Source organism: Cnephaeus nilssonii, assembly GCF_951640355.1.
Source record: "Cnephaeus nilssonii genome assembly, chromosome: 3".
Taxonomy (NCBI): domain Eukaryota; kingdom Metazoa; phylum Chordata; class Mammalia; order Chiroptera; family Vespertilionidae; genus Cnephaeus; species Cnephaeus nilssonii.
Window position 1 is genome coordinate 87,293,353 of NC_137074.1, and position 15,813 is coordinate 87,309,165.

The 15,813-nt window shown below is 41.0% G+C and overlaps 1 protein-coding gene across 2 annotated transcripts in view; it reads left to right on the forward strand.

Annotated features, from left to right (window-relative positions):
- The first annotated feature begins 4,947 nt into the window (after window positions 1-4,947).
- Window positions 4,948-15,813, forward strand: part of VGLL3 (vestigial like family member 3) — a 49,052-nt gene continuing 38,186 nt past the window's right edge. For both annotated transcript variants that reach the window (XM_079766754.1, XM_079766755.1), the window contains exon 1: window positions 4,948-5,683. In XM_079766754.1, coding sequence (XP_079622880.1) covers window positions 5,558-5,683 — 126 coding nt within the window. In that variant the 5' untranslated portion in view covers window positions 4,948-5,557. The remainder of the gene's footprint in view (window positions 5,684-15,813) is intronic.

The window sequence follows — 15,813 nt, forward strand, 5'->3', positions numbered from 1 at the left end:
GCAAATCAATAAATGTGATACATCACATACACAAATTGAGAGATAAAAATCACATAGTCATATCAATTGATGCAGAAAAACCATTTGACAAAATCCAACACCTTTTCTTGATAAAAACTCTCAGTAAGGTGGGAATAGAAGGATCATATTTTCAGCATAATAAAGCCATGTATGACAAACCCACAGCCAACATCATACTCAATGGGCAGAAACTAAAACCATTTCCCCTAAGAACAGGAACAAGACAGGGATGCCCACTCTCACCACTCCTGTTCGACATAGTACTGGAAGTATTAGCCATTGCGATTAGACAAGAAGAAGAAATAAAAGGCATCCTAAATTCGAAAAGAAGAAGTAAAACTGTCCTTATTCGCAGATGACATGATATTGTACATAAAAAACCCGAAAGACTCCATCAAAAATTATTAGACTTAATAAATGTAGCAGGATACAAAATTAACGCCAAAAAATCTATGGCATTTCTACACACCAATAGTGAACTTACAGAAAGAGAGACTACAAAAGCAATCCCATTTACCATCGCACCAAAAAAATTAAGATACCTAGGAATAAACTTAACTAAGGAGGTAAAAGACCTATATGCAGAAAACTACAGGACACTGAAAAAAGAGATAGAGGAGGACATAAACAGATAGAAGAACGTACCATGTTCATGAATTGGTAGAATCAACATCATTAAAATGTCCATACTACCCAAAGCAATCTATAGATTTAATGCACTCCCCATTAAAATACCAACAGCATATTTCACAGACCTAGAAAGAACTCTCCAAAAATTCATCTGGAATAAAAAAAGACCCCGAATAGCTGCAGCAATGTTGAGAAAGAAGAACAAAGTAGGTGGGATCTCAATACCAGATTTCAAGCTGTATTACAAAGCCACTGTTCTCAAAACAGCCTGGTACTGGCACAAGAACAGATATATAGACCAATGGAATAGAACAGAGAACCCAGAAATTGACCCAAACCACATGCTCAATTAATATTTGACAAAGGAGGCATGAACAGACAATGGAGTCAAGACAGTCTCTTCAATAAATGGTGTTGGGAAAATTGGACAGATACATGCAAAAAAAATGAAACTAGACCACTAACTTACACCATACACAAAAATAAACTCAAAATGAATAAAGGACTTAAACATAAGACAGGAAACCATAAAAATACTAGAGGAATCCACAGGCAGTGAAATATCAGACATATGCCGAAGCAATTTCTTCACCGATACCGCTCCTAGGGCAATGGAAACTAAAGAGAAAATAAACAAATGGAACTACATCAAAATAAAAAGCTTTTGCACAGCAAAAGAAACCTTCAAAAAACATCAAGAAAGCCCACTGCATGGGAGAACATATTTGCCAATGTCATCTCCGATAAGGGTTTAATCTCCAACACTTACAGGGAACTCATACAACTTAACAAAAGGAAGATAAAGAATCCAATAAAAAAAAAAAGGGCAATTGCCGAAACCGGTTTGGCTCAGTGGATAGAGCATCAGCCTGAGGACTGAAGGGTGCCAGGTTTGATTCCGGTCAAAGGCATGTACCTTTGTTGCGGGTTACATCCCCAGTGGGGGGTGTGCAGGAGGCAGCTGATTGATGTTTCTCTCTCATCGATGTTTCTGACTATCTCTCTCCCTTCCTCTCTGTAAAAAAATCAATAAAATATATTTTTAAAAAAATGGGCAACGGACCTAAATAGATACTTTTTGAAAGAAGACAGAGGAAGGCCAAGAGACATATGAAAACATGCTCAAAGTCACTAATTATCTGAGACATGCAAATCAAAAGGACAATGCGGTACCATCTTACACCTGTCAGATGGCTATCATCAACAAATCAACAAAAGACAAGAGCTGGAGAGGATGCAGAGGGACTAAAAGGAACCCTCGTGCACTGCTGGTGGGAATGCAGACTGCTGCAGCCACTGTGGAGAATAGTCTGTGTGGGATCCCCTTTCACGTCCCGCGTGGTTCAGGGTTCCGGTTCAGGGTTAGGGTTCTGGAAAAGGGCCACACACAAATGAAAAGAGACTAGAAGAAATTCAATTTGGCGAAATGGGGGGCCAGGCTGGAGCCCACCTCTAGTGGGAGAACTACTGACTGCTCTGGCCCTGCCATCCCTTTTATTGAGGTTTTGGGGAAAACATCTTAGGCAAGATAAACAGAAATATACACAAGATCAACAGAGGTGGAGGCTGCTTCAGCTAACAATGCCTCAACTAAACAGTGAGTGGTTAGAGCAATTAAGGTTGTTGACCAGCCTTCTGGCTTCCTGTCCATATCTCTCTATTAGTGAAACAGTAATTGGTTTCCGGCAAGTATGGAGTTTCCTCAAAAAACTAAAAATGGAACTCCCATTTGACCCAGTGATCCCACTTCTAGGAATATACCCCAAGAAACTAGAAACACCAATCAGAAAGGATATATGCACCCTTATGTTTATAGCAGCACAATTCACCATAGCTAAAATTTGGAAACAGCCTAAATGACCATCAGCAGATGAGTGGATTAGAAAACTGTGGTACATCTACACAATGGAATACTACGCTGCTATAAAAGAGAAGGAATTCTTACCATTTGCAGCAGCATGGATGGAACTAGAGAGCATTATGCTAAGTGAAATTATCCAGGCAATGAAAGAAAAATACCACATGATCTCACTCATTTATGGATAATAAAGAACATTATAACCTGATGAATAAAAAGATAGATGCAGAGGCAGTGAAGCATCGAATAGACTGTCAAATTACAGCGGGAAGGCTGGGGAGTGTTGGGGAGGGGGGAAGAGATCAACCAAAGGACTTGTATGCAGGCATATAAGCAATGGATACAAGACGCTGGGGGGCGGGGATTGGATGGGGACTTGTATGCATGCATATAAGCAATGGATACAAGAGACACTGCGGGGGGGGGGGGGGGGGGGGAGCGTTTGGATCAGGGCATGCGCCAGGTGGTAGGGGAGCCTGGGGGAAGGCCAATGGGGGGAAAAAAAGGAGACATATGTACTACTATTTGTAATACTTTAAACAATAAAATAAAATTTAAAAAAAGAGTTGGGGAGAGAAAATCAGTAGAAATGTGAAAGTTGGGATCAAGTGGACTCTAAAAAAGGGAGGAGTATTGATTAACTCCCATAATTCTAGCTCAGCAATTGGTGAGGGGGAGTTCAATACCTGAGGTGCAGAATAAAGAAGAGGATCACTTTGTGGATATGGAGACACTACTAGTGCTGTTATGACTGAGCTTCCTATGGAATATCTATGTGGAGCCATCCAGACATAAAGCTGAAGAGATGAATCTGGAATATAGGAAAAGGGTGTAAACAGGGAATGTCAATTTGGGAAAAGGCAGTAATAAACTTTAAAGAAATTCTTACATATCTTTTCATATGCTTTTATTGATTTTAGAGAGAGAGGAAGGAAAAGGGAGAGAGAAAGAAACATCGATGTGAGAGAAATACACAAATCAGTTGCCTCCCATTAAACGTGCAACTTGGGCAAGTGCCCTGACAGGGAATCAAACTGGTGACCTTTTGGTGTATGGGATGACACTCAACCAATTGAGCACACTGGGCAAGGAAAATTCCTATACAACTTATAGATAGGAAAACTGCTCCACTACAAAGAGCACATTTAGAGTCCAAACTGTTTAAACCCTTAATAAATATATATTTTTAACATTCAATGAATGAAAGAATGGGTGAGTGAATGAGAGCTGTATGAGTAGCTAAAAGTTCCTATACAATTTTTATAGTTTGTTTAAGTGTATGAGTTTGTGTATGTGTAACTGTATATGTATGTATGTGTCAGTGCTGTTATACATACACACCTATATAAACATTAATAATATATATTGGTGCTATATATCTGCACTAGTACTGACTTCTGACATGACTGCCATCATGAATACCAAGACCGGGAGGCTTAAACAGCAGAAACTTATACTCTCACAGTTTTGGAGACTAAAAGTCCAAGATCAAGGTGCTCTCAGGATTGCTTTTTGGTGAGACCACTCTTCCTGGCTGGTAACCTGTGCCTTCTCACTGGGTCCTCACGAGACCCTTCCCCTGTCAGCACAGAGAAAGATAACTGGTGTTTTTTTCTCCTAAGGACACCAGTCCTAGGTTAGGACCCCACCCTATGGTCTCGATGAACCTTAGTTTCCTCCTTACTGGCCCTGTTTCTAACTAGTCACATGGGGGTTAGGGCTTCAATGCATGGACTTGGGGGTGGGCCACAGTTCAGTCCACAACAGCATCAGTACACTTGACCTCCAGAAGGACTTTCCTCTGACAAAGGATAGTCTCTGTGGAAACAAAAAAGCTTGCTATGTCACAACACGATACCTATGGATGAGGGGCGAAATCTTTTTGTTAAAGGTCAGAGGTAGAGTTTACTCATTTATAAAATAAGCAATTCTTTTCTGCTTTACCTGATTGTATAGCAATTTCTACAACAGGTTTTCTTTTTCATTTTAGGGAAGGTTATAAGTCACTTGCACATAGATAAACCTTTAAAGAGTAGCTGAATGAGCAACATGGATTGTTACTCTCTGTTGCTCTATGGAAACTAGGCTGGACCAGCCAGAAAGAATGGCATACCACCAAGGTGCAAACTTAAAGCGGAGATTGCTTGTTGAACACTGCGTTTCATTCCTGGCATGCGCGCACTTGTAATAAAGTTAACTTTCACTTATGGTTATAGTGAATGGAGGGGATATCCCAGTTCACTTTGAGCCTGCTCTGTTTCTCCTCCGCGCACTCAGCTTCCCGCAGGCCCTGGCCTCTCCCTCCGGTTCCCAGAGAAAGCTCCTTGGGGAGGGAAGACCTCGCCAGCAGCCAGGTGACGGAGACGGGGTGGGAACCGCGGAGCTCCGAGGGCGCGGAGCCTCTGCATACCATTCCCCTCCCACCCCCGTCCCACGGCCGGGAGGCGGAGAGGGCTGCAAACTCCGCTCCAATCCGCAGCCGGCCCTGCCCGAGGTCCCCCCGCCGGGCGACCCGCCCGCGGACAGACTTGGAGGAACTTCGCGGCGCTCCGCGTCCCAGCCCCGGGGAGGCCGAGCGCTCCCCCCTCCCCAGCCGCCCCCTCCCTCCGCCCCTGCCCCCCAGCCCGCGCCCAGCCGGGAGCGCCGGTGATAGGGCGGCCGGGGCGCGCCTTGTGTGTCTGCAAACCGGGGCCGCGCGGCCCGGGCTGGGGCTGCGGCGGGCGCTGCCGTGGGAGCCGCTGCCCTCGCCGGACCCGGCGCTGTCATGCCCCCGCCGCGCGGCGGGCCGCCGCGTGCCCGAGCCGCTATATAAGCGCGGGCCAGGGGACCTCCGCTGGGGCTGAAGATGAAGGTGCCCGCGCACGGGCTCCCGCTCATTGCCCAGCCCTGCCGAGCCCGCGCCCCGCACGGAGCCCGCGGCCGCGGAGGACCCGCCCGCGCCGCAGTAGCAGCTGGAGCAGCGACAGAGGCGGCGGCGGCGGCGGCGGCGGCGGCGCGAGCGCACAGCTCGGCGGCGGCAGCTCGGGGACCGCCGCTGCCCCGGCTGCCATGAGTTGTGCGGAGGTGATGTATCACCCCCAGCCGTATGGAGCGCCCCAGTATCTGCCCAACCCCGTGGCAGCTGCAACCTGCCCCACAGCCTACTGCCACCCGTCGCCCCAACCTGGCCAGCAGGTGAGTCACGGGCCAGGCAGCCGGCCGGGGGCGGGGGCGGGGGCCAGGGGCGCCCAGAGCGTCGGGCTGGGGCTTCGGCGACGTCCCGTGGGGGCCCGTGGCGCGGAGGATGCTCTGGGACCTGCGGGAGCGCCCCGAGCAGAAAGCGCTCAGAAGAGCGGAGGCGAGGCTTCGGGAAGGGACGCGCGGCGGGGCGGGCGGCGGGGACTGGAGGGAGGCATTACCTGGCTGGGGGCTGCAGGGAGCGTGGTCGCCGGAACCCAGAGGCGACCCTCATAGCCACCCTAGCGCTTAGGGCTCAGTTCCCTGAAGCTCACCGAGGGCGTCTGTCCTAGGAGTATGTGAGTAAACTTCCCTTAAACCGAATATTTTGTTTCTTTTGGGAAGGTTGAGGGTTTCAGGGTGTTCTTGATTGATGGGATGGAATGTGTCCCTGACGCAGACAGGGGAGGTAGCCCTACCTGGAAGGTGAGCTCAGGGAACGGGGATTTTTATGGTAGAACACGGTGTCGAGTAATGCCTCCCAAACGTTGCTAGAACTTCTTTGCAGAGTGTGTCTTCTTATGACTACCACTTAGAGGACAGGGATTAATCCCCAAGTTCCTCATTCACTTTTTTACAAATTAAATTTGTTTGGGCAACAATGATTTAATAACGTTAAATGTTTCAGCTGTACAATTCCTTAATAAATCATCATCTGTGTATTGCATTGTGTGCTCACCACCCAAAGTCTAGTCTCCTGTCACCATATAGTTTACCCCTGTGGCCTCACCCCACCCGCATTCACCCTGCATTCCACCAAAGCACAGAGGTGTTAGAGTTCAGCCTGTTGGAAGTGGAGTGTGTGTGTGTGTGTGTGTGTGTGTGTGTGTGTGTGTGTGTCCTCTTCTGGCCAAGAGGTGACCTTGGATCAGGGTTCTCTACCATGTCAAGAGTGACTGAGAATGCTGTTGATGAAAGGGGTTCGGGACCCAGGGAGATGCTATAGTCTTTCAGAAGAGAGAGTACGGTTCTGGGGAACTTGGCACTCAGTACCCCTGGGTATTCCTCTCTGGACACCAGCAGAGTGTGTCAAGGCTTAGTTAGTGCTGCGCAGGACACATGTGAGTGCCTGGCTCTGGGTTATACCAAAGCAGGGTCCTCAGACCCTCGGGATTAGAGTGGGTTGATTTGGTGAGACTTAAAAAAAATACACTTATGAGGGAACTAGATAAGGTTAGAAAATTATAGTCTACTGAATTTATTGATCTGTTTTAAGTTTTTCAAGAACTGTATGTTTCATGGCAGTCTTAAGGGGTTGGCTCTTTAGTTAATCTGGCCTCTTAATTTCTGTATTTTTCTTTTCCTCTGTCTCTTTGCTAGATGTGTGGTGGAAAGAAATCATAACTTCTGTTTAGAATTTAGGGACTGTGAAATCCATCTGACTCGGAAAGGGTGCATGCTTCAGATTTTTCTGCCACACAATGAGGTTCGCAAGGACCAACTAAGAACAACGAGCGAGGAACCCCATTTTCTTGCTATCATTTTTATTATTTAATATTCAGCAGGTTCAGCATCTCAGAGAAGATTACTTCTGGGGAGGAGAATGGGAAAACATTTTGTAATTTGTGGTCAAGGGTGACAGAGTAAAACATTTTGGTTATGCTGTTTGTCTTTTTTTGGCTTTAAATATAAAATATATAAATAATGAAGAAAACCATTTAGTACAAGTTAGGGAGTGAGGCAGAGAGGTGCTGGAAATCAGTTTCTGTGTTTAATAAACACTGTCCCAGTTGACACACCCTTTCCTCCTCTCCTCGCTTCCATCGCAGAGACGGTAGAGGCCCTCAATTATCAGTTGGAATGTGGATGTGCAACAGACTCAGACTTTACTGAACATTCAGGAAGGTATTTTTCCTCTTAAAAAATAACTTGAGCTAGTAGATGTGAATGAGGTTTTATTTTCTAATGTGAAAATAATTCCATTAAAATATGAAGGATCTGTGACTGGGGTTAGAACTATAATACTTATTTTGGGCTAGACTATAAAATATAATATCAGAAACATTATAAATTACAAGCCACAGCATTTAGCTTTCAATAAGAAACAACTCCAGCCCTTCACCTAACATTTGCAATAGCCCTGAGACTCAATCCTGAAATTTCATTCTTCTGCTAAGACCATCAATAAACTGAAGAATGAGCTCTCTCTGTTGCCTGACTTGTCAACATTGGCAAGGGGCACATATTAGTAAATAATGATCAACTTCCACTGTACCTTGGAATTCTGTAGATTTTGTTTGAATAGATGTGTGGCTGAGTTGACCTAAATAACTTAGTTGAGAGATGTGCTTGCAAATTTGTATGTTGCTTTTACCAAAATGGCTTGTTCAAGATTATTATTATTTTTTTTAGTCAAGTAAAGAAACTATTTGCCTATAACTGGCTAACAAATGAAAAAGAGACTCGCTAGTATAACGATTGTTCTTTCACTGTCAGGAGTTTATTTTGATGACCTATATTTTCTATTGGAAAAAAAGAGTAAATCAGGAAATTCTTATCAGGCTGACAGCGTTTTTAGACTGTGTGGTGCGTGGGTGAAGTGGGACTGATACTGACTTGGCCCCAATGCAGTCATCTGAGAATACATATTTTGGTTGTTTTTGCATTCCATAAGGTTTTATCATTATTATCCATGAAGATCATTTTCTCCGTACGTGGGAAGTGACCCCTAATAACATCTTGCCTGGGAGACAAAAATAAGGGCTACAACTTCTACTGCATTTAAACATTTGATTTGTTGAGGAGAAAAAGGGGGGGGGGGAGAAAGCAGAAAAAATGATAAAGTTATTAATAAAGTGTAACGGTCATTAATAAAATGTTAGAAAACAGAGTACTAAAGTTTTATATGACTTCTGTATTCAATTATAGTAGTATATCTTTGAACTGATTTTTTTTCTCAAACCTATATAGCTCTGAAGTTCTTGTAAATTTGTGTATACTTTAAAATGGTTCATTATGATGGATTTTTAAACATAGGTATATTTGTCCTCTTAATGTATGATCATATAGCTGAAAAAAGAATTTGGAACACTAGAACTTCATACTCCAGATATGTGTACTTTTCAAGTTTTTCCTAACAGCACAAATGTGCACTTAAAATTTTAAGCTAAGGTTTTTATTGAACATATACATTGTAGGTGAGTAACAGGTTAGTACTATAAAGCCATAGCTAACTGCAATGTGTTACCTAGGTGTGCAGTAGATTAAAAGAATCCAAGTAATATGCAAATATGTCTGGGTTAATTTTATAGGCCCTGGCGTTAATTCCTAGAAATTGCATGGCTATGCATAAATCTTGCAGTGTTCTCTGCAGAGTCAGGATTTGCCAAGGGATGCTAAACTCCCTGGCCCACCATCTCTTTATAGCCTTACTACATCAGCCCCTAACATCTCATGAGAACTCTTGACTCAGTCTTTCAGCACATGCTCTGAAGGCATGATGACACTGCAGAACGTGTGTAGAGAGGAATGCACTTGTATTCTAACAGTGACAGTAGGAACCAAGAAAAAAATTCAAAATATGTGTCAGGAAACATTGAGGGAAATTATCTGAAATCATAGATTCTCTTCATACCCAGTGGATTTCTCATCTTAAGTGCAGACAGTCTGTTGTTCTCTGACCCCGCCCCACCCTCTGTAATCATAATGTTAACCTCAGGAAGATGCTTAAAGCAAAACTTTCAGAATTGTATAGTTTGCCGATGGGGTAGTGAAAGCTGAGAACAATAGCTAGTTTTCTAATTGGATGTAGGAAGTTTTAACAATCATACTTTGGGCTTCAAGTATGTGCACGTTTACTCTGTCCTCTTCAAAGATGACAGTCGCTGCGTGCATCTTTCACAAGAATTCAATGCCCTTGGGAGACATAACTCCAGTTATAAATTTGTAAGAGTTTAAACTCTTTCTCTGGACTCTGTCACCTCGGTTAGGTCATAAAACCTCTCTGAGATTCTGTTTGTCAGGGGGAAAAACTGGAAAAACATGCCTCAAGCCCTCCTTTTACAAACAGGAACATGGATAGTCATAGGATTCCGATGCCTGGCTAAATATCTCAAAGCTAGTTGGTGACAAAATTAGAACCTTCAGAATCCCCTACTCCCCAATGTAGCATCTTTCCACCATGCCATGCAGTATCCCAAGATTTTTTTTTTTTTTTGCTATTGCACAATAAGCTTATTCTTGTCTTTCGAGCTCCAAATCAACTTCTTGATAAAGAAGATTAATATGCAGTAGATTCTTTGGCCTTGGAGCTTGAAATTCTTTCCAAGTCCTTGGTAGTGTACTTTTTTAGTTTAGGCATTCCAAAGTCCTTTTGCAAGCATTTGTATTATGCTAATGACTTTTGCTATCCATGTTGCATCCTTTGTTGATGAAGTAGGCTATCCACTTAGCAAATGAACATTTATTTATTTAAAATAGTATGCAAGAAGTGGTATTAACAGTCAGCTTTAAGTGCCTCATATTTCATTGCTATTCTAATGTAAGTTTAGATTCATGAAGAAGAAAGAATACAATTATATCTTAGGTAGTTTCAGTACACAGTCCACTTATTTACGGTGCAGGATCTAATTTTTTTTACAACTGTAAACAAGGACTTAAGTGAGTTTATAAGAATTCATCCAGGACTTTCTTTGAGAAAAAACAGCCCCTATAATTCCACACTACACAAATTTACTTGACTGCAGAGACTTAGGCGCTTAATGTGCCCCACAGTTTTGTGCTCCCAATAACTTTGCAGCCAGAAAATTCAAAGCTAAAGAAGAAAATTAAACTTTAAAATAACTAACTGAACTGTTGTCTCCGGCAGTCAACCCGAATGAAGATTACAATAATGATAGTAAAGGCAGGCTTGAAATCTATAAAATCATTCGGAGTGATGGGAACCAAATGCCAGGACAAGGTAACACTTTGAAAATTTGAGTATTTTGGATAAATGCAAGGAAGCCCCACTTCACCGACCACTTATTAAGTCTCATGATGTCGGGGATGGCAGGGACATGTCCCATACCAAAGGAAATGAGAGTATTCAGAAGGTAGAACCACCCCGTCCACTGACTCTTTGGGCTATTACAGAAAAGATACTGAGCTTACCCCAATAGGCAGTATGCATATTTCTGTCTTATGTTTCTCTGCAAAGGGAATTTTCAGTGAGACTAAAAATATTATGCTCAGAATACTGAAGACAGATCCTAAAACAAATTTGTGAGTTAGAAGATTATCATTCTAAAACTTCGGTGCTTAACCTGGATCAAATTCCCACAGATCCTGTTTCCAGTTAGTGTAAAAAAACAAAAAACAAAAAAACCCAGCCTGGCTGGTCTGGCTCAGTGGTTGAGCACACCAATGAACCAAGAGGGTACTGATTTGATTCCCGATCAGGACACATGCTTGGTTTGCAGGCATAATCCCCAGGAGGGGGTGTGCAGGAGGTAGCCAAGTGATGATGTTTCTTTCTCATTGATGTTTCTATCCATCCCTCTCCCTTCCTTTTTCTCTCTCAAAAAAAAAAAAAAAATCCAAACTAATACATCTAGTAATGGGAAATAACTTAAGGTATTATTTTCAGAAAAATATTGTCTTATAACCCAGCGATTCCACTTATGGGAATATATCCAAAGAAACCCAAAACACTAATTTGAAAGAATATATGCATCCTTATGCTCATTAGAGTGTTATTTACAATAGCCAAGATTTGGAAGCAGCTTAGTTTCCCATCAGTAGATGAGTGGATAAAAAAGCCACGGTACATTTACACAATAGAATACTACTTGGCCATAAAAAAGAAGGATATCTTACCTTTTATGACAGCATGAATGGACCTAGAGGGTTTTATGCTAAGTGATATAAGCCAGTCAGAGAAAGACAAGTACCATATGATTTCATTTATATGTGGAATCTAAGGAACAAAATAAACAACAACAACAAAATAGAAACAGACTCAAAGATACAGAGACCAGATTGACAGTTTTCAGAGGAGAAGGAGTTGGAGGGCTGGGTCAAAAAGGTGAAGGGATTAAGCAGTACAAATTAGTAGTTGCAGAATAGCCACAGAAATGTGGATTGCAGCATGGAGAATATAGTCAATAATGTTGAAATAACTGGGTATAGGGCCAGGTGGGTGCTTGGGGCAGCAGGGGGACCAGTCTGTAGAGTGCATGGTTTTCTGGCCATTTTGCTGTACATCTGAAACTGGTGTGGAATGGTATTGAATGTAAACTGTGGTTGGACAATAATAAAAATTACTTTAAAGAGAAAAGAGAAAGAAACAAAAGATCTCTGATACTTGCATATCAGTCTCTGGCAGATACAAGTAAAAGAAATAGTTGGGGGGCAAAACTGTGCCTTGAATCTTTCAAAACACATATCCTTAAGCAGCTGGTTTTCTGCTTTAACTATTCATTTAGGGAGACCCTAAGAATGCCTTGAGCCATTGGACACAAACATCTGCTGCTAGAAACAAGTCATTAATGCCATATTTATAGATAGTTCAGTGGATACCAGATTTATGCCAGTAATTTAAAAGTGTGGTCTGAACTGGATAACTGAACTATTTTTCACTTTTCTCTTATTTTAATATAGGAAGAAGAGAATGACCTAAAGTAAACAGGTGTCTTTTGCTCTTAAAAGTATATTATTTTAGTATGCCAAAACACTTGTCCGTGTGGGATTTAGTGGGGGGCCTCAAAAGATGCAGTATTTTTTGTTACTGTGAAGACAGATAAAAGAAGTACTGAAACTAATTCCTGGGAATCAGGCTAGATGACCCATGTCTGGAAATGAATTAGCCTTCAATGGTCTGTAGGGTGTTTTTGGCTAGTGTCCTGCAAAATCAGATGAGGCAGCCAATGGAAGAAACAAAATTAAGTGTGAATTTTTCTAGAGCTCCAGCATGTTGCTTATTAGGATATAGAATTGGACCAGACCTATAATATAATCAAGTCAAAATTCCTCATTTTCAGAAGAGGAAGCTGAGGTCCAGAGGGCTACCCAGACTCATGGACAAGTTTTGGTTAAATCCTTTCTCCTATTGCAGTCCTTCCTATTGCTCCCTTCCCATCTAGCTTTCCTTAGAAACAAGAAAACAATCAGTAACTTACCTAACATTGTCTGCTTACTTTTCTTATTTTTAAATTGTTGAGCATTAGCTCTTTGAAGAAATAAAACAATTAGCCATATGGATAAACCACAAGATTCCCTTTACTTTCTATTGCCTTTACAATGCTTTCCCAACTACAAGTTTAGAGGTAGGCTATGACTTTGATCTTTGTGGCTCCAAGTCTATGCACAATTACTGACACAAAATAGGAATTAACGGACAATTCAATGAATAACAGATACATCTTTAAAAACTGAAATCATGCCCTAAGTCTTGTAATAGGTTTATGCAAATATACCAGAAATTTATACATTGGGACTAGTGTTCCATTCATAGCAGTCAGTTTGAGAGAGAACACATACCTTTATTTTGTGATCATTGCTTAAACAATTTTGGGAATGAAAATTTTGAAATTCTCTCTAAGCCTGTGGCGTATTTTTTTGAACATCCTCAAAACTGGAAAATGTTCATCCTTGGAGGAGATGGGTTTGAAAAGAAAAAGGGTTTGATTTTTTTTATCATGACCAGAATCATTGAGAGGCAAGTGTGCTAAAAAAAAAAAAAAATTGCTGATCATGTTAATATTATTTTTGGTTTGCTCCTTACAACTGTTAAGAACAAAACAAATTAAAAATAGCAAACAAAACAGAATCTCAAGGTGTGACTGTGCTTCACAAACTGATTCTGCTCACTGTTCCCAAAATGATTTCCAGAAAAATGGTAAACAATTGCATTATGTATCTGACTGGTCAAGGGGACAATACATGTTTAGATATAGAAGTTCAGTTTTATCGATATATATAATGAAGAATACTGCATTTCTTAATAGCCATACTTTCGATATATGTTTACTAATTGTATTAATGTTATAGATAACTTTAGACTCCCCTTACTTAGCAAGTGATGCCATGCTGACTCCGGGCGTCTGCCTATTCAATTAAAATAAATATCCTATAGGGACGCATTTCCTGCCGTCTGTTTTCTCGGTACATGCTTTGTAGGTAGCTAGTTAGAAGTAGGTTCTAGTTCTATCTCTGCTATTTAATAGTTAGATGACCCTAGTCAAGTAATTCAGTTTTTGCATATATAAATTGCAAATAATTATTCAAAATGTGTTTGAGAGAGTTAATAAAAAATAGGAAATGTGTGGCATATCTTCCTTCTCCTGACCCGCCCTCCTATAACCTGATTCCTCCTCTTCCAAATAGGCTAAGGATCAAAATTTCATGTCTGTCTGAGATATTTTTTAAAATCTGTTATTCAAGTGAATTCAGAAAAATATGATCAAAGAGCAATGTGCTATTTCTATAGACTTTACAATTTTGAAACAGTTACTTCTGGCTCATATTATAGTAAAGCATATTTTGGACATAAAATTGTTGCATTTAGAGAAGATAGCCAGTCGAAAGAGGAAAAAAAGAAAGAAAGAAAGAAAGAAAAGCAAAAAGCTGTTTCAAAATATCCAATGATTCATTAAAATACTTTTGTTTCCTTAGGAAAAAAGTTTCCACATATGCACAGTAATCATTTGGCTTTTCTTAGCCTTAAGCCTTGGGGAGTTAGTGGTATTTGGCTCCTGACATGGAAGTCTTTCTCTTGTCAGACAAACCCTTTCCCCTGCACATTCCTGTGCAAGTTTGTTTCTGTTGCGCCTGATGGCAGGCTGCGAGGTGGCTGGGTACGGTTTGCACTGGCCAGCGGCCCCCTTCACACCGCTCCTCTAACCTCTTCCTGAGTCAGTCTTAGCGCTGTGCCTATTAACTTGCTCATTGTTTCTCTTTACCTGAATGTCATTTTACCTGGACAGTAGCCATTACTATGAGATGGAGATGAGCCAGTTAATGTGCATTAAATAAACGGACTTGTAGTTTTTGAAGTCCCTTTGGATGGGTTCTTTATTTTTGCTAATGACTCTTCAGGGTTTCATAAGAAAAGCAAGAACATTTCTGAGAGATTTGACTCTTTTTAGGGAATGATTGTGCGTTTTGAGAAAAATATGAACTAGATTGCTTTTCAATGTTGTTTCGAGAAATTTAGGTTTTGATGATTTGAGATTTATTCTCAACATTTTGAACTTTCTATATTCTCAAGAAAGAAGATAACACTAAGGAAGCTGCATTCCAGGGAACAAACACCAAGGTGATATAGAAAAGTGCACACGAGTAACATAGTTTTAAAAAAGGGCAACGAATTGATTTACCGTCTAACTTAGACTCTAAAGCACAGGTCACAGAAAGTAGCTGAGGCTGGAGTCCATGGAGAAGAATATTAGGATGTTGTGAATGTCAGCATATCGATCAATTGCTGTTTACATTCTGTGTTCTATTTTCTTCATGCTCAGACTCAGTGTTTGAAAAATGTATGCAAATTAAATGTTAGCATTTTAGGTAGCTATCAGGCCATTTGGCTACTTTAGAATTTTTCCTTTAAACATTGATGTTGGTGGTAAGGCTATAAATGTGTGTGTGTGTGTGTGTGTGTGTGTGTGTGTGTGTGTGTGTTATAAATGTAAATGTTTAAATTGATTCACTCTAATTTGTGAAAATTGCCCCAACTTAATCTGAAAAATGTATAAGAGGGAATGAATGATAGATATGCATTTTTACTCCTTATTAGTAAATATGTCATAGGCTCCCTTTTCATTTTATTTCTTTGATAGTCTCCAGTCAAATTTATTTAATTAGTAGACCTGCCTTAAAGAGTTGGGAGAACAATAACAAAAAAAGAAGTATATTTTATAATAGTTCCAAACATTTTTACTTACATAGAGGAGTCAATATAGACATTTTAGCAGAATCACAGGTGTTTTCATATCAAAAGGAATAATATATTAATATATATTCATATAAATGCATATGTGCATAGGCAGACATATTACATTTATGTGATATATAAAGAATAAAGGAATCAATGTGTCCATCAACAAAAGAATGATTTTTAGAAAATAGATGAATAAAAGGCATTATGATACAGTAGCAGATTTTGCTCAATT